Source organism: Zootoca vivipara, chromosome 3 (genome assembly GCF_963506605.1).
Source record: "Zootoca vivipara chromosome 3, rZooViv1.1, whole genome shotgun sequence".
NCBI lineage: Eukaryota > Metazoa > Chordata > Lepidosauria > Squamata > Lacertidae > Zootoca > Zootoca vivipara.
In genome coordinates, this window is record NC_083278.1 from 39,035,035 (window position 1) to 39,059,435 (window position 24,401).

Genomic DNA, 24,401 nt, shown 5'->3' on the forward strand with positions numbered 1-24,401 from the left:
TTGTAAAAGCGGGTGTGCCTTCCCATTGTAGAGGAGCACCTACATCACATTTGGATCCCAGTGTTTTTCTACTATTCCATCAGCTGGGCTACACCTAGGCATCTCTCCCCAGCTGTTCACTCTGATAAGACAGCTATAACTGTGTCTGTGTGTATTTCTCCTGTGTTCCTTTCCAAAGCATGTGGCATTAACGCTATGGGACCAGTTGGGTGATGGAACTCCTCAACATCACCAGAAGAGTGTGGAGCTCTTTTTCCAGTTGCACAATCTAGTTCCATCATCTAGCATTTGCGAGGATGTTATCAGTCAACAGTTGACCCACAGAGACAAGGTAAATATTGGCTCACATGTATTACTCTCTTTTTGGGGTGTGCTAAATTTGGGGATTGAGGCAGTGAGACTATTTTAGAATCCTATATTATCATTGCAGATTATGCAGGTAAAATGCAAGACATGGGAGCCTCACGGTGGTGTTGGTGAGGAACAGTGCAATTCTTGTGCAGGCAATATTCCTAACAGTAGTGTCGTAATTAAAAATAATAATAGCTCCTTCTTTCCAGTGTGGTTCTTTGAAACCAGGCTTGCTCTACCTCTACTTTTGTTCAGGTACTGTCTCTAGTCCAGCTTCTTGGATGACACTAAATAAATAACAAGCTTCATACCGCTCTGCCCTATTATTTATGCTTTCCTATTCTGATTCTGTACTGAGGGAAAGGTACAAAAAGGAAAATTGTGACCCAAAAGCTAGCTTGTGATTTCATTTGATTTAACTGCAGCAATCACTTGATTATACCGTTTCCATGTGTTCCAACTTGGCTCTGATTTAGATTGTCACTTCCCTCCATACTTCCTCCAATGAATTGTTTAACCATGGGTTGATCTGTCTGTTTATTCTGCAGAAAATCAGGACAGAAGCTCATGCCAAGTTTGCAGTGCTATGGCACCTCACCAGAGACCTCCACATTAACAAGTCCTCATCGTATGGTCGCTCATTTGACAGGTTGGTTGGATTCAAAGATAGTGCAAAAATATTCAGAGTTTAATTGTCTCTACCCAGGAAGGGCCATGTTGCTTTCTGACATAGAAGGCAACCCCCCTCCCAATTCCAAATGGAAAGAGAGCCCAGGGAGACCTCTGTCATTTCTTAGACCTTTGCAGTAGATGAAGTGTCTGTCAAGTTGTTCAGCCAGGCTTCCCCATTTGAAGAAACTGCCTGCTGGTGCCCATAGTTACAACCATTGTGGTTTCTATTTGGATTTTTTATTTGGATTTTTTTCCCCCATCCCCAGGTCCTTGTTTATCATGCTGGACAGCCTTAACAGTTTGGATGGTTCTACCTGGTCAATCGGTCAGGCCTGGTTAAATCAAGTGCTCCAACGTCACGACATTGCAAGAGTCCTTGAACCTTTGCTTCTGTTGCTTCTCCACCCAAAAACTCAGCGCATTTCTGTCCAGAGAGTGCAAGCTGAATGCTACTGGAATAAATCATCTTGTTATCCTGAGGATGAAAATGAAAATAATTTTATGCAGAAATTTAACTGTGGTGATTGTAAGTACTGTGTTTAAAAACCCTGAATTTCACATATCTGCCTTACTAATATGCCTTTATAGTACTCCATCATACAGACAATGACCATTTTGTGCACGTTCAAGGCACACACAGCATGGTCGGACCTGGAGCAGCGCGGGCTTACATACGCTCCGTCGTCACGTGCAATGACCCAGAACGCAACCCCTGAGCAAATCGGGGGTTGCCTGTACTTCCATAAGGGGTCATATCACAAATGGAATATATCCGTGAATTAGTAGCTGAGCCAATGCTGTGCATGGCATGACTGATCCTGGAGAGGTTGGCGTGGAGTCTAGAATGGTATGAAAGGAAAATGGAGTGCTCTGGTAGTATTCTGTCCTGATACCATTTTCTTGAAGCGTCTCAATTTAGACATCATATTGGTTTAGAAAGGACTTGCCAATAATGGTAATAATGCCACAAGCCGAAGCAGATACTGTCTTCTCTAAACATTTTTTCTTTCCTGTTTTGTGGACTGCCATCTAGTCTAGTCTTAACTTATTTAATTTTTAGATTTAATGGATTTTTGATAAGATTGTTTATCAATAGAAATTTAGTCCAAGTATGTATGTTATGAACTAGGAAGTTACTTAGTTACATTTATGATAGATTATTGAAAATTGATCATCAAGTTAAAATTTCTGTGTTTTACTAAACCAACCCTTTAAAAATTAATTCTGGTATGGATTGTTTTCTGTTTATTACTCACCCAAAATGCACTACTGTGCAATGTAATTTATTCTCTAACCAGGCACAATGTCTGTATATCACACACACACACACACACACACACACACACACACAGAGTACCGTCTGCTTTTTTTGATCAATTACAGATGTCAAAGTCCAATAGCAACATTTAATCAGAGGCCAAATGCTTTGCTTTGCAGATTTAGAACATTTTTAAAAATATGCACTGAGTGCTTTTTGTACTTCTGTTAGTAACTGCTCATATTTGCAACACAGATGGGCCCTGATCCAGAACTCTATTGGGTCTGTAAACCCAGTTACAGAACATTTAGACATAACTGAGGGATAGCTACCTAAATGTAATTTATACAGCTTCTTGTATATTAACTTGCAGACTATCAGAGTGAACAGTCTGTAAAGCTGCTTTAGCAATGAAGGAATGTTATGTGATTTAGGGGAATAATTGTTCAGTGTCTGTAGAAGACAGAAAAACATCACATCTATTTATTTTTTCTTTTAAGCATTTGCCCACATGCCAGCAAGTCAGGAGCAAGACGTTACTGCTAAAGAGAACAATGACAAGCAACTTGCCATGGATGAAATGGAGAACTTCAGTCTTACAGTCAACCCGTTAAGTGACAGGATCTCCCTACTGAGTACCAGCAGTGAAACTCTTCCTATGGTTGCATCTGATTTTGATCTTCCTGACCATCAGATAGAAATAATGCAGAGTTCGGACTCTGGCTGTTCCCAGTCATCTGCTGGGGATAACCTAAGCTCCGAGGCGGAAGCTGAAAGCCTGATGGCAACAGACAGTTCTCAGCATTTGAGGGGAGATTCGCCAGATGAAATTGTCCAGCAGGTGGTCACTGACTTGATATGCAAAGTTGTCAGTGGGCTTGGAGAAGATACCGAACCAGTTAAGCATTACCTGTATTCAGAAGATGCCTCCACTAAGCTAAATGCTTTGGATCCCTCCGAAGAGGCGGCTAAAACTGAAGACTCAAACATTCAAGACAGCCAGAGCAGTTTGCTTAGCAACGACAGTTCTCAACTGCTATCTGCCTCGACCGAGACAGGGCTGGACAGCATTTCCAATGAAATCTCCAGAAACAATTCCTCTCCTTGCATCTCAGTAAGCGAGCAGAGTCTCTGCGACCCGACTTCCGCGTCAGCAGAAACCAAGTCTAGGCAGAGAAGTCACAGCAGCATCCAGTTCAGCTTTAAAGGGAAATTCCCTGAAAAAACATCGGAGAAAGAAACCATCGTGAAAGAATCTGGTAAGCAGCCGGGAGCAAAGCCCAAAGTCAAAATAGCCAAGAGGAAAGATGACGAGAAGAAGAAGGCGCAAGCCGAGAAGCTGAAACAAACCAGTGTTTTCTTCACCGATGGCCTCGACTTGGAAAATTGGTACAGCTGCGGAGAGGGAGAGATCTCAGAAATCGAGAGTGATGCAGGGTCACCAGGAATGCGAAAGTCACCCCACTTTAATATCCATCCTTTATACCAGCATGTGCTGTTGTACCTTCAGGTGTATGACTCCTCAAGGACTCTCTATGCTTTCTCTGCCATTAAAGCCATCTTGAAAACAAACCCTTCCGCTTTTGTGAATGCCATCTCCACCACCAGCGTCAACAATGCTTATACCCCACAGCTGTCCTTACTTCAGAATCTTTTGGCCAGACATCGCATATCGGTTATGGGCAAAGACTTCTACAGCCATATCCCAGTGGACTCGAACCATAATTTCCGTAGCTCCATGTACATAGAGATCCTCATTTCTCTGTGCTTGTACTACATGCGGAGCCACTACCCAACCCACGTGAAAGTCTCCCCGCAAGACCTGATCGGGAACCGCAACATGCAGATGATGAGCATTGAGATTTTGACCCTTCTCTTCGCCGAGCTGGCCAAAGTGGTGGAGAGTTCCACGAAGGGCTTTCCCAGCTTCATCTCGGACATGCTGTCCAAATGCAAGGTGCAGAAAGTGGTTTTGCACTGTTTGCTGTCCTCCATCTTCAGCGCCCAGAAGTGGCACAGCGAGAAGGTTGCTGGGAAAAATATGGTGGCCATTGAGGAAGGCTACTCTGAAGACAGCCTCATCAATTTCTCCGAGGACGAGCTTGACAACGGCAGCACCCTGCAGTCGCAGCTCTTGAAAGTCCTCCAGCGGCTCATTGTCCTGGAGCACAGAGTGATGACTGTGCCCGAGGAGAACGATGCAGGCTTTGACTTTGTCGTGACGGACTTGGAGCACATCAACCCCCAGCAGCCAATGACTTCCCTTCAGTATTTGCACTCTCAGCCAATCACCTCCCAAGGCATGTTTCTCTGTGCCGTGATAAGAGCGTTGCACCAGCACTGTGCCTGTAAAATGCACCCCCAGTGGATCGGACTCATTACTGCGTCCCTGCCTTACATGGGGAAGGTGCTCCAAAGAGTGGTGGTTTCTGTGACCCTCCAGCTTTGCCGGAACCTGGACAACCTGATTCAGCAGTACAGATACGAAACAGGATTATCCGGCAGCAGGCATGTGTCTCTCTTTCTCTTGGCATTTTTTTAAAAATGTTTAATTTGTTCCCTTCAAAATTGCAACAAATTCAATGTTGTGTTTTAGGCCCCTTTGGATGGCATCAGTTACTCCACCGGATATGATGCTCACTCTGCTGGAAGGCATCACAACTGTTATTCACTATTGCTTGCTGGATCCAACGGCACAGTATCACCAGGTAAGCATGTTCAAGGATTTGACCGTGCCTTTGTCTGTGCATGTGTTTAACTGTAACATTTATTTTTGTCGTTTGAGAGGGAGGAAATCATTATTGAATTGACTATACCTCTAGATCAGGGTTTCCCAAACCCTGGGTCTTCAGCTGTTTTTGGACTACAGTTCCCATCATTCCTGACCACTGGTCCTGCTAGCTAGGAATGATGGGAGTTGTAGTCCAAAACCAACTGGAAACCTAAGTTTAGGAAACCCTGCTATATGAGAACAGTTTAGGAGCCCATAATTTGCTGTGTTCTGTAGTGGCACCCAGTAAGTCTGTACATTGCATGGTTTCCTTACAACTCAGGTGAATTGAGTTGGTTTGACAGCAGTGCTAATTCTGGGTACAGACCTTAGGGCAGGTGCTTATTGATAGGGTCGGCCCTAGTATACCCGCTAACGTGAAACAGGAAGCTATTAGTGTTATGCCTATATTTTAAAGTTCTAAGCCTTTGACTCAGTGCAGACATAGCACTAAGAGGGAGAGGAGAGACCCAAAGTGAGAAAAGGCATAATTGTACATGCGTGGAGAAGGTAGGCCCTTTCCTGTTTACCTGTACCACTGAGTGTAATTGATATATTTTGCTCTTCTTTGTTGGTACCAGCTTGTGGTGAACGTAGACCAAAAGCACATGCTAGAAGCACGCAGTGGGATCTTGTCTATCCTTCACATGATCATGTCATCTGTGACTCTTCTGTGGAGCATCCTGCACCAGGCGGACTCTTCAGAGAAAACAGCTGCTGCAGCTGCTGCATCCATTACCACCATTAATCTTGGGTCAACAAAGGTCAGAAGAACATGAATGGTCCTGTGTGTGTCTGCGTACTGTGTGTATGACTTTGTCAGACTAGATTGAGTTGGGTCTGTTTGATTGTAACCTACAAAGTGTTTAGTAAATCAGCAGCACTGAAGAACTACCCTGTAGGTTAACAGAGGGCAAACTCTGACTCCAAGTTCCTCTTAAAATTCCCCCCATATCCAGGCCTTAGCCAAACATCCACCACAGATTTTATTCTACTTCTGTTTACAGTGAGAATGTATCCCTTGCAAGCCCCATTTCATTTTATATCATCACCAGCACTTACATTCTCCAATGATATTTATTCGGGAATTGAATAAGCTGAGGGGAATTCTGTTATGATAGAAGCTACAAATGAAGAAACAAATTCTTTATTTGTTGACAGCATTTCAACATGAAAGATCCGGCCCATTACTCTCTCTTTTTGTTAACACTTGCTTTTGTTAACACTTCAAACAAACCAGCACTAACTTCCCTAGAAAAATCCACACCGCTTAGCCATTCCTACAGAAAATAATCCAAGGGTGTCTCTTTGTATCATATGTAGGCATCCTCATTTTCTGTTGGTTCATAGGCAGGGCATTGCCCCACTAGATATTCAGCTGTAGTTCTTTCAGTTTCTAGGTGATTGTAACATATATTAAGTTTTCAGGTACTTACTTTCATATGTGGTGGTCATTTGAGAAGATACAGGAATTCTGGATAAATATATGAAATGAGACTTACCATGGGTCAGATGCTAGACTTAGATCTCAGGATGGTATTATTATCCATATTTGATGACAGAAGTCAAAATGTTACAAAAAAGAACTTACCGTACTTAAATTAAGCAGCATGTTTGACAATAGCTTGAAGGTAGATTTAGGTGACAACGAGTTCTCTGAATGGTACCCACAAACTTGGACAGTTGAATTGATGGAAAAACTGACACAGATTCTGAAAGACTGGAACATTTTATAACAGGCAAAAGAAAAGTTTCAAGCAGTGTGATTTCTCTTTATTAAATACTTAACAAACAAGGAGCATATCTGGCAACTCCCAGCCACACTCAGCCTCCAGTGAAATGACTGTGTAAGATAACACAGTAAACAAAAAGGGAGAGTTCCAGTCATGAGTAAAGAAGAAAACATGCTTTACAGTAAAACAGATACAACTAGTGCTCTCAACTAAATGTTGCTTACATTGTTTTGTTTGAGGAACAAAAGCAAACTTAAAAAAACCCCACTAAGTTTAAGGAATTATTTAGGTTACATTTCCATATCTTTACAGTCAGTGGGCAATAGCAAAATACTTTGGGTGCATAGTTTGATAATGAGGATGATCTTTCAATTTCAGAACCTGAGGCAGCAGATTCTTGAATTGCTGGGCCCTATCTCAATGAATCACGGCGTTCATTTTATGGCAGCTATTGCATTTGTGTGGAATGAAAGGAGGCAACACAAAAACGCTTCAAGGACTAAGGTATGTTAAGTAATGCAGCTATTTGAAAATAGTTCCCATCTTCTTTTCAAATGTGTTAAAGTATTAAGGTCCAGATTGAGGTTCTTGGGGGCCAGGTGCTTTGTGCTTTCCTGGGAGGCAAGTGGGGAGTCTGTCCGTCAGCCCAGTAAGTTTCATTGATCAGATGTCCTAGAGGAGCTGAGGGGTATCTCTTTCACCCTAAAGGCCACTTTCTCTTGTAACTAACTATCTGGGAACTCCATGCCAGAGATGGGTGGAGCCAGTGCAAAATGGAGGTGGAGTCCATGAAAAATTGTGCAGGGTCACACAATACGGCCCATGTACCGTATATTCTGGCGTATAAGACGACTTTTGAACCCAGGAAAATCTTTTCAAAAGTTGGGGGGTCGTCTTATACGCCGGGTATAAGATCTGCGGTTGCCGCATATGGTGGGGGAGCTCAAAAACCACCGCGGCCGCATCCCTGCCGTATGCGGCGACTGTGTAAGCGGCTGCCGCTTTCTTTCTGTGCAGGAAGAGGGGGGACACGGGGCTTTCCTTCCTCCTCCCTGCACGGAAAGAAAGTGGCAGCCTCTCTCTCTCTCTCTCTCTCTCTCTCTCTCTCTCTCTCTCTCTCTCTCTCTGTCTCTCTCTTCCCCCCCCCCACTTGCCTCTGTGCCTGGAACAATAGAGTGCAAGTGGAGCCGGCTCTGGGCTGTGCTCCCTCCCCTTCTCCCTCTCCCCACCTCTCCTCCCCTTATTCCCCATGTCGTCGTCTTCTTCAAGAGCTAACTGCAGTTTTTATGCTTCAGCTCCTTCCCTCCCTCTGAATGAAATCTACTGTAGTTCAAAATGCTACCGTAGTTCTTACGGTAGCATGCCTGCAAGTAAGTGCATTTAAACATCTGTGCATTTAAGCACTGTTGTCTCTCTTTTGGCTTCATTTACCGGTATTTAAAAAGCAGGGAGAGAAAGAGATACAGAAAAATTTTATTTGCTGTGCGTTGGAAGTTTGGGATATACTCGTTACGGCAAGTATATCCCAAACACTATATTTTGACGGGGAAAGTAGGGGGTCGTCTTATACGCCCAGTCGCCTTATACACCGGAATATACAGTAATTTTGAAATGGTCAGGACTTCAGTGCTGGACTCATGGCAATGTATAATACTTTTTAGGTCATTCCTACAGCTAGTGAAGAACAGCTTCTGTTAGTGGAGCTGGTTCGTTCTATCAGTGTTATGAGAACTGAGACTGTTATGCAAACAGTGAAAGAAGTCTTGAAACAACCACCAGCAATAGCCAAGGACAAGGTACGGAAATAAATTAAGCTTGCATTTATTTATTTTTAAAAGTTGGTGTTACGATGGCTATGCTGTGTTTGACAAACGTTACAGGTAAAGGTAAAGGACCCCTGACAGTTAAGTCCAGTCGCAGATGACTCTGGGGTTGCGGCGCTCATCTCGCTTTACAGGCCGAGAGAGCCGGCGTTTGTGACTGTAAAACAAACAAACAGACAGACAGACATGTCCAATGCATTCAATTAAAGCAGGTGAAATGTGTTGGATTGCTGTTGCTTTAAATTAATTAGTGTGCTTTGATTACTGTAATAGCTCACGCTAGATAGTTGTGGACACTACCTCATTTAATTTTGGACATGACAATGGGTGGCAGTTCTGAACTTAAAAGATAAATGGAGCTGACTTATTTAAGCCCATTGATTGCAGCAGGTTTACTCAGAATATAACATACAGTGGTACCTCTACTTACGAATTTAATGCGTTCCGAACACACATTTGTAAGTCGAAAAAAATTGTAAGTCGAATCCCATAGGAACGCATTGGGAGAAAAAATTCATAAGTCGAAGCAACTCTATCTAAAAATTCATAAGTAGAAAAAATCCTATCTAAACCGCATCCAAGATGGGGGACGGAGCTCCGTTCGTAAGTAGAAACATTCGTAAGTAGAGTTATTCGTAAGTAGGGATACCACTGTAGTTGGGTGCAATCCTTTGTTAGGAACATAATTTCCAGCATCCAGTAAAAAAGCTGGTGGCTCTAAATTTCCCCATTCTGCACCCACCTCCTAGTTCTCAAATGGTAGGAACAATGGTAACTTTTCTGAAATGGGCTGAGTTCCAAACCTACCTCTCCTTATCATAGATTACCACAACTGGCATTCCAAGTTCCAGTTAAGCTTAGAAACCAAGGAAATAGATTTAGGAAAAAACCTTAAGAAAGACTTATTGCCACCTGACTGTAGGTAGCACTCTCTGAAATTGTGCTGTCAAGGAATCAGTGTTGGTTAAATTGAGCAAGGTTTGCTTTGTTATTTTGATTCCTGGCTTTTGATGCACTTTGGTGGCCTTGAAAAAAAATATATAACTGTTCTCTTTTAATACTTTGCTTCCAAATCTTTATAGAAGCACCTTTCATTGGAAGTCTGCATGTTGCAGTTTTTCTTTGCGTACATTCAGAGGTAAGACAGTGAGTGGTTATGGGTACTTTTCTTTTCTCCTGTGTCACCAGATGAGATGTTTGCTGTGAGGGCATGCTTTGTGCAGTCGTTCCATTCAGTTTTTTAAAGCGGGTTTTGAGAACTTAAGGTTAAAAGTGTCAGGAGAGAAGCTGAAATCTAATTCCAGCTTTTGGAAAATTAGCCTCTTCTCTTTCTCAAGTTGGAAAATCTGCAGGATTATTTTCTGGTGTCACATTTCCCCTTCTGTTCTTTTATCTTACCTGTTGGGTCATTCACTGAGAGAAAACACCAGTTGGCTTTCAGTGTCTATCCCATTTGCTTTGACACTAGGCTGCAGTGTGAAGAAGTACTCTAATGGCCTTTGGGAACCCATATGACCCCCCTCTCTTTTTTTCCTTGCAGAATCCCAGTGTCCAATGTAGTAGACAGCTGGGCCTCATTATTGCTTCTTCTGAAGGATTCCATACAACTTGGCCTTCCAGCTCCAGGGCAATTTCTCATACTTGGGTGAGCTATTTTGTTTGCATGAGTACCATCATTTTTTCCTACCGAGAAATGCCAAGATCATTTTTAAGAGACATTAAAACATTCTTGATGAGTGAGAGAGAGTACCCATGATGATTTTAAGAGAGAAGTTGATTTCCTGCATTTGGGTGACATGTTGCTACTTCACATTTGGAAAGGTGGCTTGGCCTTCGCAAGCAAGGCTGAAATCCAGCAAATGTCATGTGTAACCCAAGCCCTGTAAGTGGCTCTAAAAAAGAACCATCAGCACAGCTTTATGAAGGTGACAATGAGCAAGCCTTGACTGCACCACGGTAATATATTGGGGCCTCGTTCAGTTCAGATCCCATGAATTTGAATGTGAGAGTTAAACATGTACTTAAAGCACTCTCAACATCAGAACGGGGAAAGAAATCCAAAATAGTGCAAGCCACATGCACAATGTGTTATGAACCAGAGCTCTTTTATAGAGGAGCATTTTTTATCAGAAGATGACAACCTTTATCAAACAGCCTATGGGAATGAAGTGCTCTTTTTTTTTTTTTTTTTTTTTTTAAAGATTTTTATTGAAGTACGAGAATTTTTACATACATTATATTCTCTCCTTCCAATGTTTAATTTCCCGTACCATTTTTTCTTTCCCTTCCCACCCCCTCCCTCACCCATAATCCATTGGAAGGGTTCAAACAGTTGTCCTCAGCCACGGGCACAATGTCTTTAATTTCCACTGAATGTCTTCTGGTCCAGTAGTTGTTATCCATTGAAGATAGGGGTTCCATCTGGTCCTTATCGCAGTAGACTTGGCCTTCCATGTCATATCCTGTGACGTTACTGCCACGATGTCTGACTGAATAAATTCAAACAGATAATTAGTCCAGACCTCTACTGTCCATTTTTCTCTATCTTTCCAACCTAGAGCTATTGTTGCCTTTCCTGCTAGTATCATTGCTTTGAAGGTATGCTGGTCACCTTTCTCTATGGCCGTGTTTCCTAGTATACCCATTGTCATAAGATTGAAGTCTATAGGTAGCTTCACTTTAAAAACTTCATTAATAACCTTAAGGATTTTATTCCAAAATCCCCCTACCTCTGGGCATTCCCAATACATATGGGAGAACCATCCCTTGGCTTGTTCACAGTGCCAGCAGTTAGGGTTCAATCCTGGTATCATATTAGCTAGCTGGGCTGGAGTTCTATACCATTTTAGAAAGAATTTTAGTTCGAGCTCCCTAAATTTGCTTACTTTAATCTCATCTATTCCTTTCATTATCCTTTCGACCTTTGATTCGCTAATTTGTTCTTCTTTACTCCACATCTTTTGAATAAGTTGGGTTGTCAGTTCTTTATTTGTAATCATCCTCTTATAGATTTTACCTGTCATTCCTTGTTTAGCTTTTTCCATTTGTTTATATAGTTCCTCTATTGGCTCTTCTAATCTCATATTTCCTATCTCTTGAGCTTTAAGAATTTTATTATATAGCCCTCCAATTTTTAGCCAGTATTGGTTACCTATGTTCTCTGTTACTTCCTGCAATGACTTTAAGGACTCTCCTCTATACATATCTTGGACTATGTGATATCCCTTAGCACTAAGAATTTTCCACCATTTGGGGTCGTCTATTGCCTCGTATATGCTTTCTAAGGGTGCCCACAGGGAGATCCTTTTTAACCATATAGGTTGCCATCTCTTCCATATGCCTAATGCCAATTTCCTGGGTCCTATTGCAGATTTCAGATCTTCCTTAACATTATTTGTGAAGATTCCAAATCTTCCTGCACCATTGTTGGCCTCGTCCTCAAATCTGATCCACTTTTGTTTATTTTTTGCTCCAATTTCTAGTAAAGTTTTTAATTGGACGGCTTCATAGTAATTATAAATGTTGGGGAGGCCCCACCCTAATTCTGATTTGTGGTTATACACAAACCTCTTTTGTGTCCTTGATTTTTTACTTCCGAATATCCATTGTCTTATCTCACCATTCCATTGTTCCAATTGCTGTTTTTTTATCTCTAGTGGGATGGCTTGGAAAAGATAACTTAGCTTGGGGACCCAGAACATTTTGGTAGCCTTGACTCTAGCTGTAATGCTTAAAGTTTTGTTTCTCCATCTTTTCATATCCTTTAGTATTTTATTCCATGTCTTCTTATAGTTGAATTCTGCGGTCTTGTTAATATTCCTATAGAGTTCAATACCCAGGTATTTTATTCTTTTAGAACCCAGGCCCATACCTGTTATGCTATTTATTTCTTTTTTTTCAGGTAGGTTTACATTAAAGTACATTATTTCTGATTTTGTTATATTTGCCCCTAATCCGGAGTATTCCTCGAAATCTTCTAATATTATCTTTATTTCTTTTATCCCTTCCTTGGGATTTGTTATGATTACAATAATATCATCTGCAAACAAGTTAATTTTCATCTCCTCTTTCCCGATCTTATAACCCTCTATCCTTCCACAGTTTCTTATTCTTTCCGCTAGTTGTTCTATAGCCATTATAAATAGGAATGGCGAGAGAGGGCACCCCTGCCGAACACCTCTGCGTATTGGAAAGGGTTGGGAATGTTCTCCATTGACTCTTACCACTGCTGTTCCATCTTTATATAGTTCTTGTATTGCAAACCGATAAGCCTCTCCTATTCCATATTTAGTCATTATTTCCCATAAGAATTCCTGTGAGAGTGTATCGAATGCTTTAAAGACGTCTAATTTCAATAACCCAAGCTTTTTTGATTGTCCATGATGTAATACATTAATAATATTTCTAATCGGGTGGGCAATATTTCTACCCTTAACAAATCCATATTGGTCTTCTTTTATAATTTTGGGGATGGCATTTTTTAACCTGTTTGCCATGATTTTGGCGAAGATTTTATAATCTTGGTTTAATAGACTAATGGGTCTATATGAACCTACTTCTTTGGGGTCTCTGTTTGGTTTTAGGATTACCGTTATTTCTGCCTTTCTCCATGTTTCTGGGGCTTTTTTTCCTTCTAGTATACCATTAAAAAGTTGTTGTAATTCAGGGGCCAGAATTTCTACCATTTCCTTGTAGAATTCAGCCGTAAAGCCATCTAGTCCTGGTGATTTGCCATTTTTTAATTCCTTGATTACGTCCTTTATTTCTTTTATTGTAATTTTGCTATCTAGTTTACTTTTCTCAGTCTGATCCAGTGTTAAATTTATATTCTCCTGAAAATTAGCTACCTCCCTTTTTTTATATAGATTTTTATAAAAGCTTGCAAAGGCCTCTTTAATCTCCGGAATGAAGTGCTCTGATCAGAATTAACAAACCTAGTATTGTCTTTTGATTATTAATATGAAACATGGCACAAAAACACCAAGCTTGCACCATTTTGGACTACCACTGCCCATTTTGATGTGTGTCATGTAGCGATGACCTAAACATCTGCATGAATCTACTAAAATATCATTTTGTTGTAATTCAAAACTGTGGGGAGCGCGCAATAAAGAACACAGCAGGAGACAGAATGTATATCCGGAAGGTCGCCCAGAATGAAAGCAGGCGCCCCCTTTTATTGTAAAGTTTCAGAACTGTCAATGATTAACTAGAGGTACATTCTTCATCCAATGACAACTGGTCAACTCCAAGAGAGGTGGTGTTCCTGGGTATGTCACATCCTGCCAACACCCTAAAGCTCCACCATAGAGGAAGTGCCTGGTCCTCACATACTCCTCAGACCTCTCCCTATCACATGCCTACTCCTTAAACATCCCCCTCCTCTCCATCTTGTGACTCTTGGTGTTTTTCCACATTTCCATTGTTCTCCCTCTGACTTGGGTATGACCCCTCTGGTTCTGTCCTGCTTCCCTTGCTCAAACCCGTTTCTTCCAGATCTGACAAGTCCCACTCAGCTATCCCTGGATCTGTCATGACCTCCTGCCCTGCTATGTCCCTTCAACCTCTTTCCAGAAACCTGTACTTTTATATTAATGTATTGCATGGCCTGCCAGTGCAATACTATTAATTATGCTTTTGTGTGGTTTGCCAACACGATCCTAAAATCGTTCCTACACAAAACTTTGTTATCCCAGACCTAAACCCTTGTGTCAGCTTGCCTCGCTGTAGTATCACCATAACCTCATGCAACCCCCGTGTTGTTTTGATGCATTTGGTATAATAGGTGATAACTGTACATGTTTTGTTTCAATGCATTGGTTGGTATACATTGCTATGGAAAGTATTAACAGTCACTTGTTTTATCCTTTGGATAAATACACAGAGTGAAATCCCAACTGCTACATAAGGATCTTCTGCTTAGTAACTGGATCTCCCCAGAGGGCTTCCCTTTCCTCTTCAAACAATCTCCCTTCACCTGCCCCACCACTTGCCCCTGAGAAGCCTCTTCCCAAAATTGGGTGACCTTTTGGAGTTGCCTCCGGTGTAACAAGAGAGGATCAGTCAACATGGGAAATTAGGCTCCTCCTCCTTTGCATGTAGATAGTCTTGAGCAACTTTGCATTTCTGCAGTTGTTGTCCCCTTGGTTTAAATATTTGGTCCATCTGTTTTATTCAAGCCTTCATATGAAAGTTTACTTCTTCTTTTTTTAAAGCGTTTTAAATGAATTTATAATGAAAAACCCAAATCTGGATAATAAGAAAGACCAGCGAGATCTTCAGGTAAGAAATTTATGTCCTTGGTTACTTCTGAATACAAATGTGCTTTTTAAAAATAAAAGAAAAAGAAAGCACCTTTGTACTTGTAATATTTTGTTGTTTAGTACACAGAAGCTGGGTTTTACCTGGGTTGTTTCCCAATTCTTTAGAAGGGATACCTTCTTTAGAAGAGATCACTTTAATTATTGAACTAATAAAAAAATGCTCTCTGATTTCAGTCAGATTTTTGTACACTTAATTTCTAGGAAATGTGTGCTGTGAGTTCCATGTTTATCATGTGAACCTTGAATCTGATGGTGTTGTTGCTTAGATGTGCCATGTTTTGATGTCTGAAGTGAACCAGCAAATGAGGCCACCTCAGCTGTTTCTGGATTACATTTGACCAGTCACTACTTATGGGGAGCTGATCTGCACTTGTTTGTTGCCACGCTGGCTGTTTATCCTCATCTGATAGGCCCCTCCCATTGTCACTCTTTTCATTCTCCCAATCTGCTGCGCAATCCTGACATATCAATGTATCAGGATCCTTTTGCATGTTACTATTGCACAGGTTTCCTCGAGGGGGCGGGTCCGGCACTTTAAATCCTTGCGCCACTGACGTTTGTATAAACTCTGAGCACTCTGAATACCACTGATCAAGCGAACCCCTTGTGCCGCGGCAGTGCCTTATGCATGCTATCCATCACCCTTATGCAGAAATCGATCCTGCAAGAAAAATCAATTACTACTTCTCTTTATACACAAGACTCTTTTCATCATCCTGCATTTCTTCCCCTTGCCTCTTTCAGGATGTAACCCATAAAATAGTGGATGCCATTGGAGCCATCGCTGGCTCGTCCCTGGAACAGACTACGTGGCTAAGGCGCAATTTGGAGGTTAAACCATCCCCCAAGATCATGGTTGATGGAAACAATTTGGAGTCTGACGTTGAAGGTGATTTCCTGCCCCCCCCCTCCACCCAGCGTATTTAATCAGTATCCAAAATTGCTTCGGTTGATGATAACAATAGAGCAGAGATGGGGCCTGGGGGCCTTATTTGAACATAACCATAACAGGGCTGTATTGTGCAAGCCACAGCCATATGTCCGTCATCTGAGGGACAGGTGAGCCTGGCTTCTCCAAAACAGCCTGGTGGGCTCAATGAGGCATGTGTCTTTGTCCATGCCTCACCAGTGCAATAGAGCAAGACTCCTGCTATTTAAATTCACTGTACATCTAGCTGAGGGCTGCAAACCTCTCTACCTGTGTATCCCTAGCTAGAGAAAAAACCATGTCCTATATCTGTTTGTCCAATCCAGCAACCAGAATGATGGTCACACAGCCCTTTTTAAAAAAAACTACTTTGAATGGCATTTCCAGGCAGTTTTTATTGAAACCATTTTTTGGGGGGGGTGCATTTTAAAGATTATGATGCCAGCTGACTGACAGGTGACTGTGCCACCTACCTGACCAATGTGGTCTGCAGGGCATGTGCAGATAAGCATCTTCGCCTGCTGAGCTAAGCTTCCTTGCCCCTTGTTTATGGTTTAGGATTATACTTTATCTCCCATTCTGCCCTCCGGTTGGGGCCACTGCTGCATCTGCAGCCCTGCTGCTTGGGGCCACATTAGAAGGTAGGGTGAGAGCAGGATAAATTCCCCTGATGCCATTGCATGACGGCATTGAGGCCATCTTGGGATCTCACTTGCATGTTTGGCAGTCAGCTGGTTGATCTAAGAGAGTTGGGTAGAGGAACACCTCTGCTCATTCCAAACCCACCCCAGCCTGACAGTTTGGATTGCTCTGTCTGTGTTGCATATGAACACAGCCTATGTAAACAGTATTTCTCTTTGGTTTTATAATGATTCTTTATTATAATTGAACCACAAGCATCCATTCTATGCAAAATAATTAAGACAACTTGTTGAGATTTTAGCTCGGCTTAAAACCACAGGATTTTGTAGGATTAAAAATATCAATAGTTGAATGCAGATATATTTAGTCAAATTTCAGGTGGGAAGGGAAACTAGTGGAGTTTTATCTCGCAGGATACAGGATACATTCCAGTACTAACTGCTTAAGCCAGATGGGCGGGGTATAAATAATAAATTATTATTATTATTACTACTACTACTACTACTACTTGATGTACTGCATATTTAAAGACCTGTGGCTTCTTTTTAAATGGCTTGATAGATATTGACAGATTCATGTCTTCATTTTTTGTTCCCCACCCCCTCAAAAATAAAATGTTCAGATATGTTGTCTCCAGCTTTGGAAACCTCAAGCATAACTCCATCCGTTTACAGTGTCCATGCCTTAACGCTGCTGTCAGAAGTAAGTTTTCCCCCTTTTTAGTTGACTTTAAGATATTTGTTTGTATATAAGTGTTAACACAGAAGAGAACAGAACATTATTCCACCACACTTGCACTTCTGGAATTTTGGTAGCAGGTGAATATTCAGATGTGCCAGGAAGCACATATTGCTGAGCAGCGAGAAGCCTGGTGGGCCACACCTGGCCCCTGGGCCCAAGGTTCCTCACACCTGCACTAGTGAAAGACCAAGAACCTGATTTTCAATTACCTCTCCTATCCAGGGCAGGCTCTGGTGCTTCCTATAAGCTGCTCCTTAGGTTTCGGGGATCTTTTGGAGCAGTATGGGATATAGCATAGATGGCTGCAATCGGTAGGAGGGATTAGTGAAAGTGGTGTGCTGCCTTAGGCTAACAGAAGGGCTTTTGCTAGCACAAAGCTACCATTCAAATCAGTGGGACTGAATTTTGTCGTGGCTAATTTAAGCTCCGTTGGTCTTAATGGGCCTACTATAAGCATGATTTAAGATTGCAATCCTAACCTCATTTACCTGGGAGTAAGCATCATTGAATTCAATAGAACTTACTTTTGAGAAGACATGTTAGGATTGCCTTGCAAATCCTCATCCAAGCCCATGTCTCTGGAAATAGTAGAGAAGGGAATAGTGGGGTGACTGATGTCCATGCATGTGCTTTCGGGTAATTCCCCCCCCCCCTTTTTAGCAGGAACAAAACTCTGCTGAAAGATAATATAGCTGTTGGCTCCCCCCCCCTAAAAAAGCACACATTACACTCTGAAGTTGATTTGGTTGTAAAACTGTCATGTTCATGTGCTCAGTCTCAGACCAATTTGCATCAGTGCTCATGCAGCACATTTGTCAGTATACAATTCTTATCTGCTTTTGAGAGAATGAAGAAAAATCATCTGTATCTTTGGTGCTATACTTAAGGACTTTGTGGATTTTTTGAAACGACCATTTAGTTTTGATAAGGTGATATTTCAAAAAGAACTTGTTAAATAGTGTTTTCTTTGTGACATTTTGAAAATAATGAATATGGCTGGAAACTGGGCAGTCATCCATTGAAAGGATATATAATATTTATATATTTTAAGCAGAAGTCCTTGTTGTTTGTAGGGGCAGAAAATTGACATTTTCAATATTTCTCTTCTCTTGTAGGTCTTGGCTCATCTTTTGGATATGGTTTTCTACAGTGATGAAAAAGAGAGAGTTATTCCACTTCTTGTAAATATAATGCACTATGTTGTGCCTTATCTTCGCAATCACAGGTACCTCTACAATTACATGTGCAGCTTATTTTAACTATGATGTACGCTTTCAGTGAACTTACCATTACAGTTTACATAAAGTACTCTCTGGACAAGTTTCCCAAACAAGGAAATGATGATTAACTGCTTCAGAACAAGCCAAGATACTTAGCCAGCTTAATAGCTTAATATCCTGACGTGTTTGAAAGCTGTCTGCCATATTTTCCAGGCTTGATCAAAACAGGGAATTATAATTAATGTTAGTTAGCTAGATACATTCTGGTTTGTTTGCTGGCTCTTGTGAAAAGGCTGTGTATGTGGCTAAAGGTTCATCTATGTCTCTGCCTATTAAGATGAGATTCTGTTGTTTGAATGTGGTCCTTCTGTGCAGTCTTGAAATGAGCAGTTATATATAAGGAGCACTAATACTTGCAGTGACATATGGCCCTACTCTGCAGGAACGACTCCAAGGCTGGTGCTCCCCCACTCCAGATTTTTCCTGCTATCCCATTCATCTGCCCCACTTTCCTTCATAGTATATTAAGGTCCTATCTGGCAATGATTACATCCTTGCTCTCCTAGTAGTATTTTTTGCCACTTCCCCAACTGCTCTTCTGAGTGCACTTGTATGAACTCATGTTGACTATTGAAAGAGTTTGGCAGCAAAAGTAGCAATCTGTAGTCTCCAGCCTTTCCTGCTTATTGGCATTTGTGAGACATTTTGCATTTCAGCAGCCTAAATTCTGATTTTGCACAGTAACTCTGTATTTTGCAGATAGTGTTCATGAATAGCCCTTGATCCTAGAGTAACTCAGTCAGTTGCTGTCAAAAGCTTCACCAAACAAAAAAGCACTGAGCCTATCACAGTGTAAACATTCTGTGCTGTGTATTACCAATGGCAGGAATTTTATCTGTGTGGCTGACAGACTCTGTTGACCTCCCCGCCAGAGGTGTGACTCACTTCAGCCACTTACATTTGCATTACTAGGCTTGGTCTTTATGTGGCATAACTTTCTGGTGTAAGATGCCTTGGTTTTTCCAGCTCTATGCTTCAGGCTAGTTGTTGAAGAAAAAGGACCTCTCAGGCTACAGATGACACAGAGCTCCTTGAATGAATAAGGCATGTTTCTGACAAATTAATTAAGCTCTAAATCAGACATCCCCAAACTCGGCCCTCCAGCTGTTTTGGGACTACAACTCCCATCATCCCTAGCTAACAGAACCAGTGGTCAGGGATGATGGGAGTTGTAGTCCCAAAACAGCTGGAGGGTCGAGTTTGGGGATGCCTGCTCTAAATGCTTCACCCAGTACGGAGGCAGAGAAAGTGTAGCCCTCCAGATGTTGTTCGACTTCCAGTTCCCATCAGTCCCAACCAACAAGGCCAGCAGCCAACATTGATGATGGGAGTTGTCAACTAGCCACAGCATAGTACCATCATGATTGTGATTATGCATGTGCACAGAGGAGGGTGGTGATTTTCTAATAATGAATTTTCCTTTTAGGTGCACCCCCTTCCATGGTGCTAAAGTCTGCTCTGGAGGGTTTACTGACATCCAGGAGCAGAATTTGAAGGGGGTGGGGCATTTAGTGGGCAGCTGTAAGCCAGGATCTGGTGTTGGGATCCAAGCAAGAATACTTTCAAATGGATTTAAAGGTGATGTGTTCAATATTGTTTTTGTGCAGGGTTTTTTTCTTATTTGAAATCCTTTTGAATTGGATTTATTTCCTTGTTCCAGTGCCCATAACGCGCCCAGCTACCGAGCATGTGTTCAGCTGTTGAGCAGCCTGAGCGGCTATCAGTACACGAGGAGAGCATGGAAAAAGGAAGCTTTTGACCTCTTTATGGATTACAGTTTCTTTCAAATGGATGCTTCCTGTGTTAATCAGTAAGGCTTTTTGTTGCTCCTGTTTGTTTTTAGCACCTGGCAGGGCGGGGGGAGGGGGGAGAATAGAATTGTTTTCCCAAGACAGTTGTTGTCAACATGGGGCCTTCCAGATGTTTTGGGACTCCAACTCCTATCGGCCCAGCCAGCATGGCTGATGTTGAGGGATGATGAGAGTTGAGGCCAACAATGTCTAGAAGGCACCACATTAGCTCCCCAGCCGTAAGACGGTATACAGACAAAATTCTAGCAATCTGCACTCTCCAGATGACTAGATACTCTCATTTGCTTGTATAATCTTCGGTTGGCTGTATGGTCTACACCAGTGTTTCCCAACCTTGTGCCTCCAGCTGTTTTGGGACTACAATTCCCATCATTCCTGACCACTGGTCTTGCTAGCTAGGGATGAAGGGAGTTGTAGTCCCAAAACATCTGGAGGCACAAAATTGGGAAACACTGGTCTACACTATATAGCAGGCACCCCCAAACTTGGCCCTCCAGATGTTTTGGGACTACAACTCCCATCATCCCTAGCTAACAGGACCGATGGTCAGGGATGATGGGAGTTGTAGTTCCAAAACATCTGGAGGGCTGAGTTTGGAGGTGCCTGCTATACAGCAACATCACAACAGGGTTTCAGGCAGCTCTTTCACCAAGCCCACCTGCAGATCCTAGTGGTGAAACCTGATACCTTCTGCATAAGGTAGAGCTGAACTTCGTTCCTCTGCTATTTTCTCTCCGGTTCTTAGAGCTTGTTTCTCTGAGTTCCCACAACTTGTTAGTTCTGCACGCCCACTGCCTCTACTCGATTTCATGTACATCTATCCATAGCTTGGATAGTGTGGTTGCTGATTCCAGAAAGAGCTTCCCAAATAGCCTTGGTTCAAGCTTGATAAGGGCTATCAATGACTATATTTTATAACCATTGTTGGAGACAGAATGCCTCCAAATACCTGTTCAATTGCTGGGGAGAGTACTGTTCCTTCTTGTGGACTTCCTAGGCATGTGGTTGACCACTGTGAAAACAGGATGCTGCACTAGATTTCATTTTGCCTGATCCTGCAGCATTCTTCTTAAGTTCTTGTCTCTTTTCTTTATACTCTCCCCACCCCCCTAACCCCAAGACTCCCTCTGTCAACAGAGGCAGCTGCTTAGTTCTTACGGATCTGTACCATTCATACACTGCGAGATCTTATTCTGATGTACAGAGCAGAATTGTGAAAGGGGCGTCAAAATGACACTTTTCCTAAAATGCCATGCTTTTATTTGCAATGATAGTATCTTTTTAAATTCTTTTTTAGTTGGAGAGCAATCATGGACAATTTGATGACACATGACAAAACCACGTTCAGAGATTTGATGAGTGAGTTCTGGCTTTTAACTGTGTACAAGATCCACAGACACTTGCATGTTTGGAATCCATTCTAAGAATATTAGCTACCATGTTGTAAAGGTTGATAATGCATAATGGTCCAAATCACAACTCATCTAAGCCAAGAAATGCTTGTTTTTTTGCGAAGATAGCTTAGGCATGATAGTTTTTCATTGACTGTGCCATTGGAAGTAATTTTGGTGAATTAATTTGTTTCTGGTTTTGTGAATTTTATAAGTTTGTTACATTAGTATCTTGATTTTTCCTTGCTCTCTCTGCCTTAACCTAGTGCTACTTTGTTGTTTGTATGCAAGATCCACCTGCTAAGTAGCCCACAAGAGTGTGTCTTAACTCAGAATGTGTCGCATCCCTTTTTTAAAAAAAGAATGTAAAATTACTTTTAAAAAAGTATATTCAGAGAAAATTCTAGAGTACTGAACATCAAGACTTATTGATTGAAGTGACTGCTGAAGTGCAAATGGTGCCAGGTCTATCCCATGAATAGTTCCCATGTTCTCATGACTATAGGGACCAGTGGGAGAGTACTGTGGCTCTCATGTCCTGCCTTGGGCATCTCATTGGCCACTGTGAGAAGCAGGATGCTGGACTAGATGGGCCTTCTTATGAGAAATGCACACAAACACTGCAGTTAACTCATAAATAGGATCCATGTAGTGTATATGGTACCTGACATACATGTTTAAAGTGCAGAATACAATCTGGGCACTGACGTATGGCACTCAACTAGTGATTTTAATAACATACTTTAAATCAGCCTTTTCCAACCTGGAGTCCTGTGCCTGTTTTGAACTCCTCCTATCTCTGAGCCAAGAACGTTTGCCTTCACTAAAAGCACCTTCTCTGCTGCATGATTCCTTCTTTAGCACGTGTGGCTGTAGCTCAGAGCAGTTCACTCAATCTGTTTGCCAATCGGGATGTAGAACTGGAACAGCGTGCTATGCTTCTGAAGAGGCTGGCCTTTGCCATTTTTAGCAGTGAAGTGGACCAATACCAGAAATACCTTCCAGATATACAAGGTGAATAAGAATTTTATCATTTCCCTTGGAGGGGTAAAGTTAATACAAGTGTCCTTTGCTTAGTGCTATATGGATGACATAACCTCCCGCAGTTTCCACTTAAATCAAGGATAGGGAACTTGCAGTCCTCCAGATGTTGGACTACAACTCCCATCATTCCTTAACCTCGGTGAGGTCACTTCAGTGCTGCTAATGCGGTGGTTTGACTTCAGCCCTGGAGGCACACTCCCATTGTCTCTCAGGACGGAAACATGCCAACCAGCAATGCTAGCTGGACCTCATGGGAGCTGGAGTTCATTAATATCTGGAGGGCCAAAGACTCCCCATCCTCAATTTAAATCGTAGTTAACCTTCTGCTCTGTGTATTGGCACATAATTTGGGGCCAGCAGAACAAAGCATACCAAAAATGCCATTGGCTGTTATCATTGTCTCTTAGAAACACAGTGAACGGTTTACTTGAAAACTGGTACATCTCTCCCTCCTTCCCCCAGCACCTCTAATATTCTACATTGGGGGGGGGGGGTGTGTGTGCATGAGTTTAGCGTAGCTTTCCTAAATACAATCAAATTAATCAACTACAGTGGTACCTCGGTTTATGAACACAATTGGTTCTGGAAGTCTGTTCATAAGCTGAAGTGTTCATAAACTGAAGCGAACTTTCCCATTGAAAGTAATGGAAAGTGGATTAATCTGTTCCAGGCGGGTCCGCAGAGTACTCAACCCGAAGCATGGGTGTAATTGGTTCTGGAAGTCTGTTCATAAACTGAAGCGTTCATAAACTGAAGCGAACTTTCCCATTGAAAGTAATGGAAAGTGAATTAATCCGTTCCAGACCAGATGGGTCCGCGGCGTTCGTAAACTGAAAATTCGTAAACCAAGGTGTTCATAAACCAAGGTTCCATTGTAAAGCTCATCAGTTTTTTGAGCTATCAAATGTGTTGATTTCTCTGTTTCAGAAAGGCTTGTAGAAAGTCTCCGCTTGCCACAAGTGCCCACTCTTCACTCCCAAGTGTTCCTCTTTTTCCGAGTTCTGCTCTTGAGAATGTCTCCACAGCATCTTACCTCGCTTTGGCCTACCATGATCACAGAATTGGTGAGTTGCAACTGACTTTGGAACATGGGGAAGCTTTTTTTTTTTAAAGAGCCAGTAATTCAATATAGCCCAAGGATACGATTTCCAGCCATTACTGATGAGGGGAGTATATCATTGTTGGGGTGCAAGCCTAAACACAATGTCATGCATAAGGGTACTGAAGTCGCATGTTTTGAGCAACCTGCATGGATCTTTCCCACCTGATCATTAGCCTGGGGGGAGGACAATAATTGAGTGGTAAAGATCAGGCGTTTGTTCACATGCATACCACGACCATATCACTGCCGATGTGTAAGGGGGATATGATTGGAATGTCCGTTTATTAATACTGTTTTTAAAATTTGGTGTGGTTTTCTTTAAAAAACAACAACTTCAGGTCCAAGTATTTTTATTGATGGAACAGGAACTCACAGCTGATGAAGATATCTCAAGGTAATGCCAATTTCTCTTCTCTCATCTTATTTGCGCAATAGTTGAAATATACTGGCTGATAGTCTAATTTATTATAGATTAGCCTTATTTTATATTACTAATTTGGAAGGTTCCCCACCCCTGCTATGAAAACAGGAG

At 41.9% G+C, this 24,401-nt stretch overlaps 1 protein-coding gene across 6 annotated transcripts in view; it reads left to right on the forward strand.

Moving 5' to 3' along the window:
* DOP1A (DOP1 leucine zipper like protein A) overlaps positions 1-24,401 on the forward strand; it is a 59,039-nt gene that overhangs the window by 31,258 nt on the left and 3,380 nt on the right. For 5 of the 6 annotated variants that reach the window (XM_035109496.2, XM_035109498.2, XM_060272560.1 and 2 more), the window contains 19 exons: positions 179-331; positions 900-1,000; positions 1,290-1,549; positions 2,782-4,789; positions 4,878-4,989; positions 5,633-5,815; positions 7,163-7,288; positions 8,446-8,580; positions 9,690-9,745; positions 10,148-10,252; positions 14,823-14,889; positions 15,675-15,819; positions 17,123-17,202; positions 18,357-18,466; positions 20,182-20,331; positions 21,630-21,691; positions 22,585-22,737; positions 23,695-23,831; positions 24,208-24,263. In XM_035109496.2, the coding sequence (XP_034965387.2) occupies positions 179-331; positions 900-1,000; positions 1,290-1,549; positions 2,782-4,789; positions 4,878-4,989; positions 5,633-5,815; positions 7,163-7,288; positions 8,446-8,580; positions 9,690-9,745; positions 10,148-10,252; positions 14,823-14,889; positions 15,675-15,819; positions 17,123-17,202; positions 18,357-18,466; positions 20,182-20,331; positions 21,630-21,691; positions 22,585-22,737; positions 23,695-23,831; positions 24,208-24,263 (4,199 nt within the window). The remainder of the gene's footprint in view (positions 1-178; positions 332-899; positions 1,001-1,289; positions 1,550-2,781; positions 4,790-4,877; positions 4,990-5,632; positions 5,816-7,162; positions 7,289-8,445; positions 8,581-9,689; positions 9,746-10,147; positions 10,253-14,822; positions 14,890-15,674; positions 15,820-17,122; positions 17,203-18,356; positions 18,467-20,181; positions 20,332-21,629; positions 21,692-22,584; positions 22,738-23,694; positions 23,832-24,207; positions 24,264-24,401) is intronic. The other variant, XM_060272559.1, reaches the window with a different exon arrangement.